Source organism: Drosophila nasuta, chromosome 2R, assembly GCF_023558535.2.
Source record: "Drosophila nasuta strain 15112-1781.00 chromosome 2R, ASM2355853v1, whole genome shotgun sequence".
NCBI classification, from domain to species: Eukaryota; Metazoa; Arthropoda; class Insecta; order Diptera; family Drosophilidae; genus Drosophila; species Drosophila nasuta.
In genome coordinates this window covers 10352703-10364684 of record NC_083456.1, presented here as the reverse complement: position 1 = coordinate 10364684, position 11982 = coordinate 10352703, and the positions used below count along the sequence as shown (strand labels likewise).

Genomic DNA, 11982 nt, shown 5'->3' with positions numbered 1-11982 from the left:
AACAGCACGTGGATCGCTTGATTAGATAGAGAACTCCCATCGGAAATGGATATGGTAGAGATTTTTAAAACTATGAATCAATTACATTGATTTTAATCGATCCACACAGTGCAATCTCAGCAATCTTATCTAATGTTTAATATTTGAAACTCCCTTATTCTTTGCATTTCTTACCTGACTGCTTTTCCACCTAAGCAGCCTCAATTTTGATTGTATTTTTTATACAAAATCATCAAGTTCAAAATTACACTTATTTTAAATTTAAAATAATTTAACATGGGCGATACTTGCATAACGGATCCCATGACCTTTTTATACCTCGACATGCTATCTACTATTTTAATTGATGATACAAAAGAACTCGAAAATCAATTCGAAACAAAATTGAAATTTATACGCGAACAAGAAAAGATCTGCTTAGAGAATGGGAAACAAGTGAGATAATAGTATAAGACTTTCTTATAAGATAAAATATTCATATGTACAACAACTTCGCCGTAAGCTTGTTTTTATCGACCAGTTTGTGGAGACATTGAAGGACTGTGTATATAAGCTGGAGTTGGAGCTGATGGAGAATGAAAATGAATTAGTTCAAGCAGAGAGAGTTATCTCGCATTGTGAGGCAATGTACATGGATCCGATGAAATGTCCAAAGTTTAACACAATGCCGTTCAAACATAGCTGTTTTTTTGGTTCTCATGAAGCTGCTTCTCTCCGCAGACCGTTCCGCAGCTCAGGCCAATTTACTTAAAGCTGAAATTGAACGTTTTAATACTGAGGCTGGTTCCCATTTAAAGCCCATTAATATGGTAAGAACTTAAAAAAAGTGATCAGATAAGAATATTATGGCATATTTGCAACCGTAGATCACAAAGATTATAGACTATCATCGGAAGTCTCTGGTCTTAATGGAGCAAGAAATAAACAAACTGGAGTCGATGACAAAAGAAGTGACCAACAGCTATGACCAAATAACTAAACAAATGCAGATTAGCAGCCTAACTACCAAATGCACCTTAACGATGGCCAATGTCATCAACGATATATACTATAAATAAATCCTAGTCACAGCATTATCTTTTCAAGTTTTATGAATATTATACATATGCGTATGGGTATGTAATTAAATGCAAACCAAGTTCAACTTTTGTTCTTACGTCTATAGGATTAAGTGGGATTATCTTTTTTTTGGTTATATGCTATGTTAGTTATTGATGTCGCGGAAGAAGACCACTTCGTCGGCAATGATACTGGTGCTGGTCTTTTGGTTGCCCTGTTGATCTGTGATCTCTCCATAGGTGATCTTGCCTTGGATCATTGTGCGCTGCCCCTTTTTTCAGATACTCCAGCACGGAATCACGCAAATTTGGCTTGAAGACAACTACACGATGCCAGTCTGTGCGCTGAGCCCAGTCGCCGTTCTCATATCTGTATAGTCAAAGGATTATTAAAAATCGAGTTGAATTTACACTTTGTTTAGTACTCACTTGTAGTTGGTGTGAGTGGCAACGGAGAATGTGACCACTGGATGTTCTTGAGAGCCGCGCAGTTGTGGATCTGCGCCCACACGCCCTAATATGGTTACGTTGTTGACAGCTGCAGTTTAAACAAATAAATTAAGTAAGCATATGAAATAATATATCCCTGTTCGATCAATTACGCACTTTTTTCAATTTTGGCGGGTGCTGTGCTTGATGTACTTGTGGCAGCACCGCGTGCCGACAGATTCCGGAGTCCCTGCAGGACTGGCGTCAACTGCACATCCACAAATTATTAAATATTTACATGATAATTATATGTTGACAACAAATTTGTATATATTTAACTTACAATGCGTTTACTTTGTTGCATCATTTTCTCAGCGTGCTTTATCCAGCGGCAATGCGAGTTTAATTTCTAGCAACAGCTGTTCTTTCGATAACACAACCAACTTACTGCGGGTTTCGATTATTTCATATGCTGTTGGCGCACTCTAGTGGAATAAATAGTGAACTCTTGTTTGAAAATCGATAATTTATTGAAATTAAATAAAGTTTTCTATTACAATTAATTAAAACTAAATGTAGGTTTGTACATTTTAAATATGCGTATATTACTTATTATTTGATATTTCTTGAATCTACATTATTTACCTTTTTTTAACAGACGCAAGCTAAGTGTACTAATGTTTTGACCACCACTGTAATCTAATAGAAACTGTGGCGCGCTCTGGGGGATATTTGTAGAAATACTTAAAATCCCGACAAAAAGCTAGGTGCTATAAAACTTAGCGCGGAACTTTTGTGTATTTTCAAGCTAGTTCAGAATATTGACAACTTTGGCGCTAGTGTGCAGTGACAATTGACAAAGTTAAAGCTATGCGACTTGAATTCGCGCAAAGCAGGCGCATAATTACGTTACCAACAAAAACATTTAATAAGTTAAACTCTTTTCTAAATATTTATTTTCAGATTATAAGTTATTATTAATTATTATTATTGATTATAGGCGTAGAAAATGAACAATCATTCAAATTTCCAAATATTAATATAGTTTTATACAGTATTGAATATACATTATTTAGCTATCTTATAGACAGTTGAATAATAAAATTACCCCAATTAATATAAGTGTACATGCATATTCTGTTTTGGGAATATTAATGCATTCAGTTAATAGTGTTTTATCAACGTTTGCATTCAAAGTCTTTACAAATAATCCTACACATACTCACACAAGCCGAAACTCGCATACAAATACTGAACTCGACTCAATACGAAACAGGATATGCGATCAGCGACCCACTTCGTTAATTGCCGAAGCTTTGTAAGCGAGCCGCCATTAGGAGTCGCCATTTTGTTTTTTGAACACATGTTAAGACATAAAGCCCGTTTAGGCGACATTTCAAAGCTTAAAAGAGAGAATAAGTTCGAAAGGCGTCAAGCTGCGGTGAACCTGAAACGAAAACGGAAGAATAAAATCACTTGTTTTTTTAAATGAATGTATATTTTCGTAGCCCTTGTGCTGTTGCAACAGCAACAGCAACGAAGCAGCAATGAGCCACACAAGAACAATAACAACAATCTCTCCACAACTCTGCGACTTTGCATTCAAATTCAGGCGATGACGACAGCCAACCGACAACGTCGGCCAGTCGACGATGTGGATGTGGATGTCGGTGCTGGTGCCGGTTCTAGTGCTGCTGATGGTGCTATTGCTGTTGCCGTTGCTATTGCTGTTGCTGTTGCTGTTGCCGGTGATGGGCTGGTGCCCCAAGAATATTGCCAGCCCTAGCCTCAGTCAGAGAGTCTTGAAGCTATTTCAATTGTGCGTCACAACAACCATTTTCTAGGGTACTTCGATACATGCAAATAACTTGACTCAAAGCTTTGAGCAATAACTTATAAATTTATACAGATTTTTATAAGAGCGCATTTCTTTAGAATTATAGATCGTACATATTTTGCAATAATAATAGAAATCTTGAAATCTTTGTTAAATTGAAGCTATAGGTGAAGTGAATTTGGTATTTTTGAGTGTCTAACATTTAAATTTTTTTTGTTATTTTTATCATATAATTTTCTATGAATTTTTGAGAGATTTCTTATTTATTTTAATATGCCAAGCTCACTTCCATCGTTCTAAGCTGTTTGATTTTTCTGAAAAGAGTAATGTTCCAAAGATTTAAGGTTAGTCATCGCGTAATTCCCATTTCTCTCTGTATACTGTAGCGTATATTTTTCCCAGTATAGCCCCAGTCTAAGGCATTATTCATGCTGTCGTTTTCTAGTGTCGTCGTCGCCGTCGTTGTCGGTCGGTTGTTTGGTCGGTCGCTTCGCCATTGCCGTCGTATTGCTGTTGTTTCCAGCGCGCGTGTAGCTCAGCATTTCTGTGTGTGTGTGTGTGTATATGGCTGTGTGTAAGCATTTGTGTGTGTGGGTTGCGTATCTGTATCTGCTATATGAGGCTATGGCTTTGGCTCCGGCTGTTCGCTGTAGCGATACTAACGAACGAACGTCCCAAATGTCGACGTTGCTGCTGTTGTTGTTGTTGTTGCTGTTGATGATATTGTAGTTGTAGTTGTTGTTGTTGGTGCTGCTGCTTTTTGTATATTTTGAGTTTGTATAGCAAACGGCGAGGCGCTTGAGGTGGGAGATTGCTGGTTGCTCGTAGCTCATTGCTGCTGCTGTGGCTGTTGTTGCTGTTGCTGCTGTTGAAGTGGTTGCTGCTGCCAGGGCTTGTCGAGGACGTTCGTTCGTTCATTCGTTTCATTTCGTTTCGTATCGTATCGTTACGTTTCGTATAGGTTGTTTGGCTCGTCGGTGCGTTTGCGTGCCAAACCAACAGCAAAACAGCAACGAAAACTCATATTCATTTTATAGTGAAACTCAACGCAGCTTAAGCTTAATGTACAACAGCAGCAGCATTCAAGTTGCCGGAATGCTGCTGCTGTTTTGTAGCTATTGCTGCTTGGTTGGATGGTTGGTCTATACGGTTGTTTGGTCGCTTGGTCGATTGCTTGGATTGCTTCGCCTGCGCGAAGGTTTTTGAAAAACGCGCGCAGCTGTTGCAGCAATTGAATAGGCATTAGACTTCGAAGCCCAATTCCTTAGCAATTCTACAAATACATATGCTAGTTCTTAAAGACAACTTCAATTAAATATCTTTTAAATAATCATTATTAACACAGAGAAATTAAAGAATAAAAATATTATAGATATTATAGTGGAGTTCAGCCTGCAATTGCATCTCAAGCTGCAGTAGCATAGCTGAAGCTGACTGCGCACATTTTTACCGAATTTAACAGAGCACCAGAAACTGAAACTCAACCGAACGAATGTTCGCATTAAAGTTTATTTCGAAACCAACTCTCTGGCAACAGCCACAGCAACGGCAACAGCAGCAAAAAAGAAAAAGAAAAAAAGACCCAACAGCAACACAAATGAAAAACGCCAACGAACAACGAACGAGCCAACGAGCGCACTGAAAGCAGCACACAGCAACAACAACAACAATAACAGCAACAGCAACAACAACGACATCAGCAGCAGCAACAAAGAAAACGACAAAAAAAAGAGAAGAAGAAGAAGCAAAGGCAGAAAAAAATCAAGTAAAATTACGACAAGCAAAGAGGAGGCAGCAGCAGCAACAGCGACGTCAGCGGCAATGGCAGAGGCAGCAGCAGCAGCAACAGCGACAGCGGCATCAGCGACGTTGAAAGAAAACAAGAAACTTCGCCGCAGCAGCGACGCTGGTGGGGAGAGAGGAGTAAACCGAATGGGAGCGTGAGTGGGGAGAGCGGGGAAGCGCTGTGGGAGGAAGAGTGAGAGCAAAGCAGCCGCACAAAGTGTGTGACTGTTTGAGTGTCTGTAAAGCGAGTGTGTGCGTGTATATCTGTATGCCTGTATCTGTGTATAGCGTATATGTATGAGAGTGTGTGTGTGAGTGCGGTGGGGCGAAGGTGAAGCATGCGATGGCGTTGGCTGGTATAACGTCAGGCAATACGACGACGACGAAAACGACGACAACGATGAAAAAATAAAACCCAGCAACGAACCAGCGCCAGCAAAAATTTATAATAAAAGCAGCAGCAACAACAACGACTGCCAGCTAACGTTGAAGGCAACGACGATGGCGATTACGATGCTTGCAACTGCGACCAGCGCCAGAGTCATGCCATGCCATGCTATTCCATGCCGTGCCATGCCAACCAGCCAGTCAAGTATCCAACAGCACAGACTAGCCTCAACTCTCCAGCTGAACTTATGAACAAACAATACCCGGACTTAAATGCCCTTGCTAATTTTATTGATCTTCCATAGGTAAAACAGAATTATGAAATTCGAAGGGACTTAATATATCTTTTAAATGAAGATATTTAAATAAAAATCTTAAGTTTATTTCTTAAATACATAAAATATATTTTATAGAATATGTAACAGATAACAACGAATCAGTAAAACGATAATGAAGGAATTTTGTTTCTTATCTTATTTATTTTTATTATTATTTTTTATTCTTATCTTACTATATATCTTACTTTTAAAATGTAGGAAAACTAAATAATTCATTTAATCTTCATATATAGTAATTCTTCCGATGCTTCCGAAATAAATTATTCATATCTTACTTTAAAATTTAGGAAATCTAAATAATTCATATAATATTCCGATGCTTCCGAAATTTGTTTAAAGCCTTGAACTACATTTCAATTTAATTAATTCAGTAAAATGAAAAAATTGCAGTTATAAAATCAAATAAATGCATCGTAACATACTTATTTTTATGTTAGTTATTATTAAATCATCATGCTTTAATTATAATATTTTTATTGTTTTAACTTTGATTATAATATCTTAAGTCCGAAATATTCTTAACATTTTGAAAATCATTTTGCAGCTCCTCTGCTTCTTTAGATATTTAAAATTAAAAATAATTTAGTACTAGTGAGAACAACTTAAATATTGCAATCTGTCTTAAAACTAAACATATCATACATAGGTACTAATATGAATGTTATATTATATATTCAAAAACTCTATAAATTTGATATTAAATCACTTTTGATTTAATATTACAATGGGGAACTTTTAAAGCTACCAAGTAAGAAGTGAAGTACGCAATGATTGTGATATCGCAGGACTTTCGATTAAGGAAAGTGTATGTAAAATGAAAGAGCGAGCGTCGCCTCGTCAGAGTCGAATTCGTATTCGTATTCGTATTCGTTTTAAGAGTAGTATTCGTAGTCGTCGACATCGTCTTCGTCGTCATCGTCACTGCGCACTCTGAGCATACACACAGAGAACGCAGAGCGTAGAACGCAGTACCGACAGTGACCGAACATTAAAGTTGAAGTAAAGTTGGAATTTGTGCCTGGCCTTCCTCCGCCTGGCCTCCCATGCCCTCCTTTTGTAATCAGAATAAACGAAAATTCGCTTAAGCGTTGCACAGTGGTTCACAATGCATGGCTGCAGCAATGTAGATTAAAATTGTGAATCAACCATATTTAATACATATTTTCAATCCAATAATTTGTATATGTATTTGTTTTTTATGCACGCTCAGATATTTAACGCTTAAGAATAAAAATTATTTCAGCTATGTTAAGATACGCCTTTAAGAAAAGCCTTTGTTTTAGAGTTTTCCAAATAATATTATTTATTTCCAAATATAATATTTATGAACAATGTTTAACCAAGTTAATAAATATTTTTTGTTTGATTAAATATATTGTTTATAAAGTAATCGTATAAGAAGACATAGGAGATGAAATAAAATATCTTCAAGAATTCCTTAATCTTTACACAATTATATAATTTCTAGTTCATTTTCATTGTAGCAACATTACCCGAAATTAAAGCTTGCTTTGTACTGAAAGTGTTGCCACTGTTCACTCCAATCATTCAACCTTACCAAGCAGCAGGGCAAAACGCAAATGTCAAGACGAACGAGCGAACCCAACGAACGCAACTCTGTCGACAGCAACAGCAATGGAGACGATGACGATGACGACGGTGACAGCGACGAGGAGATGGAGACGACGATGAAAACGCCAAGGAGTGGGCGGCATCCCAAGTGCTGGAGCGCTGGATAGCTGGAGTGCTGGAGTGCTAGTGCCGGATTGCCGGCCAGAAGTTGAGTGCGAGACCTAAAATATTCCCTCTAGCACCTCCTACCCCCTGGCAACTCTCGCTCCACACTTTATACATTTTGTGCGATAAAGGAAATGCCACACCACTGTGACAACACATTTGCTGGAGTTGGTTCCCCACCCCCCTTCAAAGGCAAAGCCAACGTCAGAGTCGTAGTAATATCGTAGTCGTCCACGTCCACGTCCACGTCTACGTCCTCGGTCTGTTTCGACGTCTTCGTCCTAAGCGTCGCACATGGTCACATACCACAAAACAGAGTCGCACTCTGCTGCGAGCCCTGACTCAGAACCTGCAACAACGACAGCAGCAGCAACTTCGATTGTCGGTCCGCTCTTATTCATTCGATTTTGTGCTGCGGCGCGACGGCTGCTTCATGTGCCTTAGTGCCGACCCAACACTGGCACCAGCACCAGATCCAACAGCAGCAACAGCAACAGCAACAGCAACATTGGCACCGCCAGCTCCAGTGCCACTGCCACAAAACTCTGGGCTCTAACTCTGCGTTGTGTTGCCGCTGCCTTTTGCTTGCTTCGTTCCCATTTACAGCACCAGAGCTCTGAAACTCTGCAACTCTGGGCTTGGGGCTCTGGCTCTACAGTTCAGTCTTGGTCTCGAGCTCTGTGCTCTGCGGCTGTGGCTGGTGCCGTCTGCTGCTGTTGCTGCTGCTGCTGGCTGGCTGGCTGGCTGGTTTGTTGGTTCTGGTTCTCAAGCGAGCACATGGCTAACGACGACAGCAACAGCAACAGCAACTACAACAACTACAATGACCAGTTGCCATTTGCGCAACGCAGCCGAGAAAGAAACAACAATAATACAAAAAAAAACCCAACAGCAACATCGATCGATGTGTGCGGACAAAAATAGTAGTAGCCTTTGACTTAGTTGGGTGGGTGGTACGAGTTTTAGGAACGGGAATAATTAGCATATTTTTTGGGCAACTATATATATATATAGTATATAATATATATCTAGAGCAATTGAAATATGTATTCGTATTTATAGAAACGTGATGAAATTATTGGAAATAAGGTTTGAAGCTACACTAAAAGGATGTGAGGGATCATAAATAAATTAAGCGATTCCAATTCACAGAATATAGACTAAAGATTAGAAATTCTAAAATGCTTCATATAGATTTCAATTCACTAGTTCAAGGTTACGAGACTATGTGTCAGACGATCAATATTCTAAAGAAATTTCTATGGAAATAAAAACCTGAATTTAAGATGGATAACATAGAACATTTTTTAAGATATATACAAGTTGAAGCTTTCATATTAGCATATCATAACATATTAAATATTGCGTTGAATAGTTCTTTGCGCTGACCTATTAAATCAAGTTATTGTTATATCATATTGCAAGTATGCAGGAGATATAAACACATCTTTTTACTTCTATTTAAATTGACAGCTTAACTGATATTTTGATAAATATTTTTGCATTATTGATCGAACGTTCATAGATCGTTAACAATATAAAAGACTCATTATTAGCTTAGTTATCACTTGCTTAAAATGGCACGCAATGACAACCAAAATCATGGAGCTGTATTCCCACAGCTTTTGTAAGTTCCATCAACAGCTCTCCAGGTGTACGTGCGCTCCACTTTACATTACGGTTAAATTGGGGCTAGCCCTGTCAATTTCAGTTGAAACAATGCCAAGTCGATGGCGCACACAAACTTTGTTTTTATTTTTTTGGGGACCTTCCCAGTACCTCAGTCTCAGCTTCAGATTCAGCTTTAGCTTGAGCCTCAGTGCGGTCTCTCATTGTGTGTGTGTGTCATCAAAACAAACAACAGCAGCGAAAAAAAGTGTTTTTTTCGAACACTGGTGATCAACAAAAACAACAATAACCGATAAAACCTGAAACAGAATGCGTCATGCGTCCCCAAAAAATAAAAACTGAACTCAACTTGTGGCGATTGTGTTTTGCATTTATTGTTGTCACTGCTGCTGTTTTTTTTTCTTCTGGCGTAGGCAAAAAGTTATCGATTGCGTCTGGAAGCAATGCTGGCGGTATAATTTTATGATGGTTAAATTTCAAGGATATCGCCAGAGCTCTCTCTCTCTCGGTCTTTGTCACTCTCTTCAAGGCTCCTCTCGGGTGCAATCAATGCGCCGTCGCCGCAGACGCAGTTATCCTTCAGCCAGAGCCCGAGTCGTGGCTTGAGCCATGACAGCCAAACCGATTTCTAGCCATTGGCGCCTGCAGCAACGTTTGCCAATTCGAACCACACACGCTCTTCTCTCACACACACATGCACGGGCTAAAACCTCATTCATTTAGTTTTCGCAGAGCGACAGCAACAATAGTTTGTTTCAATGAGGCGGGGAATGTGAAAGGATGGTCGGAGTCCTCTTTACCGGCTGTCCTGGCTGCTAGGCAGCCTCAACTCATGGCCCAATGCATAAAAAGCCAAGCGAAGCGACAGCGCCACATACAGCGTGTTGCAGGCAAAACTGTGAGCCACACTACACACTTGCTGCTGCGGCACACCCTGTAAAACGGCACACATTTCAGGCCATGCTCGGGCTGTCAGTCGGTCGGTCGCTCACTTTGCTATTCAACGGGTCGGGAGCAGAATGACATAGGCAGCGGGCGGGTGAGCGGCGGTTACATTCGTTGAGGGTGAATGCCGCACACACACACACACACACTGACATATACACACTCGATTCATATACCCGCCCCCGTTTCGCCTGGCAGCAACCACCCAAAAACTCAGCCACCCAGCCTGACTGCCTGACTGCCTGGCTGACGCTCATCCTCCATCCTCCCAGTCATTCGTTTGTGCTCGTCCTCGTCGTCGTCCTCGTCCTCGTCCTCGCCCGTTGTCGTTTGTTTGTCACAATAGGGCAAAAGTTTCACTGTAACCGTTATGCGACCCACAGACACCACCGCCCCACCCCAGCTGCATGTGTAGACCAAATGTCTGCCAACCACCCAAGCCACCCAACCACCCAACACCCCACATCCAACCCATCCAACCAGCTATCCAGCCACCCACCACACGACCTGCCAGCCAGCTACGTTGTCGGCATCGGCATAACGAACATCAACACAGCAACAAACAAACAGCAGCACTAGAGTGGAAAGTAGCAGGCAGCAAGATACCCTATAAACTATTTCGCAAATATTGAAAGAAAAATATGTGCTCTGCATTTATTGATTATTTCTGACTTATATAAAACGAACATCTTCTGAAATATAGAATACAAAAATATTCTTCTCTCCAAAACTAAAAGAAACATACCCTGTAATTCTTCACTCATATATTTTCAAATATAATTGTAGCATAAAATCACATAGGTGTTTATGGAAAATTTACTCGTAATTTTGCAAGAAATAAACTTCGATATACGCTGTAAGCTGAGATAAATAGAACGCTTTCTCCTATTCACTAGATATGATAGAAAAAAATGTAGAATAGTAATTTATTAACAAAAATAAATTATTAAAAAAAAAATAAGACAATGCACAATATTTGAAAAATACAGTCACGAGTGTAGAATAAAACCTTAATATTCAATTTAAAATACATAATAATTATTTTACAAATGTAAATGTATTGAGATAAATCAAAAAACATTAAATTATGTAAATATTATTATTTTGAACATTAAAATATGCTTGATTATCTAAATATATATATATATATCTTATATTTATTGTCATTCTAACTAAAACAAGTTTGAATTAATATGCTAGCCATTAAAAGCTTAAGTTTTTCTAATCTAATATTTGTATAACTATTTTTAGTTCGAATGGAATAATTATTCTATAAAATTGGTTTCTCTTTATTTCCACATTATTTTGTTTCCATTAAATTTAAATCTATATATTGTTCGTTTGCTGAAGATGTTTTTTGTTAATTTATACTAAAAAATAAAAATAATTGGTTAGAAATATATATAAGATTTCTTTCTACTGATATGCTAACCAAAGTTACCCTTTCTATTCAGCAAACTTGAAGCAATTTCGTTGTTGTCTGCTTTATTCATTTCATGGTTGCAGGGTATAAAAACTTGCTCTGAAATACGATGGACTATACATACAGCTATAGTAAACACACACACACACATACATAGATACAAGCTGAAAGCATTAAGCTTTTATGCGTGTGTGTGTGTGTGTGTGTGTTTGTGAGTGTGTGTGTATGTACGAAACTTTTATTGTCAGCACAAACAGACGAACACACAACCAAACACACATAGAGAGTGAGACACACACACACATATGTATGTATGTATGTATGTGCTGCATGTTGCCGCTGTGCTCGAACGAAGGATAAAATGCTGCAAATTCACGGCAACAACAACAACAACGACGACGTCGACAATAACAA

General features: G+C 38.9%; 3 protein-coding genes across 3 annotated transcripts; 1 reads left to right on the top strand and 2 right to left on the bottom strand.

Moving 5' to 3' along the window:
- The first annotated feature begins 168 nt into the window (after nt 1–168).
- LOC132784084 (uncharacterized) lies at nt 169–1144 on the top strand. Its single transcript, XM_060789481.1, has 3 exons — nt 169–435; nt 503–745; nt 867–1144. The coding sequence occupies exons 1-3, from the start codon at nt 277–279 to the stop codon at nt 1056–1058; spliced, it is 594 nt and encodes a 197-aa protein (XP_060645464.1). The 5' UTR covers nt 169–276; the 3' UTR covers nt 1059–1144.
- Nucleotides 326–1940, bottom strand: LOC132784195 (single-stranded DNA-binding protein, mitochondrial). Its single transcript, XM_060789631.1, is given in 5 exon segments — nt 326–1336; nt 1338–1428; nt 1488–1596; nt 1665–1755; nt 1831–1940. Coding segments are annotated over 5 exon segments (447 nt in total). The 5' UTR covers nt 1855–1940; the 3' UTR covers nt 326–1204.
- Nucleotides 1941–2495: 555 nt separating this feature from the next.
- On the bottom strand, nt 2496–5094 carry LOC132786787 (putative uncharacterized protein DDB_G0277445). The gene is made up of 2 exons (XM_060793443.1): nt 3988–5094; nt 2496–2934 (listed from the first exon to the last, which is right to left on the bottom strand). Exons 1-2 carry the CDS (start codon nt 4155–4157, stop codon nt 2919–2921), a joined length of 186 nt encoding a protein of 61 aa, XP_060649426.1. The 5' UTR covers nt 4158–5094; the 3' UTR covers nt 2496–2918.
- Between the last annotated feature and the right edge of the window lie 6888 nt (nt 5095–11982).

Bases quoted from the DNA above. Each gene is read 5' to 3' on its own strand.
- LOC132784084 (XM_060789481.1), top strand. From the start codon at position 277: ATGGGCGATACTTGCATAACGGATCCCATGACCTTTTTATACCTCGAC. The intron at 436-502 runs GTGAGATAATAG...CTTCGCCGTAAG, and splicing joins GCTTAGAGAATGGGAAACAA to CTTGTTTTTATCGACCAGTT. The intron at 746-866 runs ACTTAAAGCTGA...TTGCAACCGTAG, and splicing joins TCCGCAGCTCAGGCCAATTT to ATCACAAAGATTATAGACTA.
- LOC132786787 (XM_060793443.1), bottom strand. From the start codon at position 4,157: ATGAGCTACGAGCAACCAGCAATCTCCCACCTCAAGCGCCTCGCCGTT.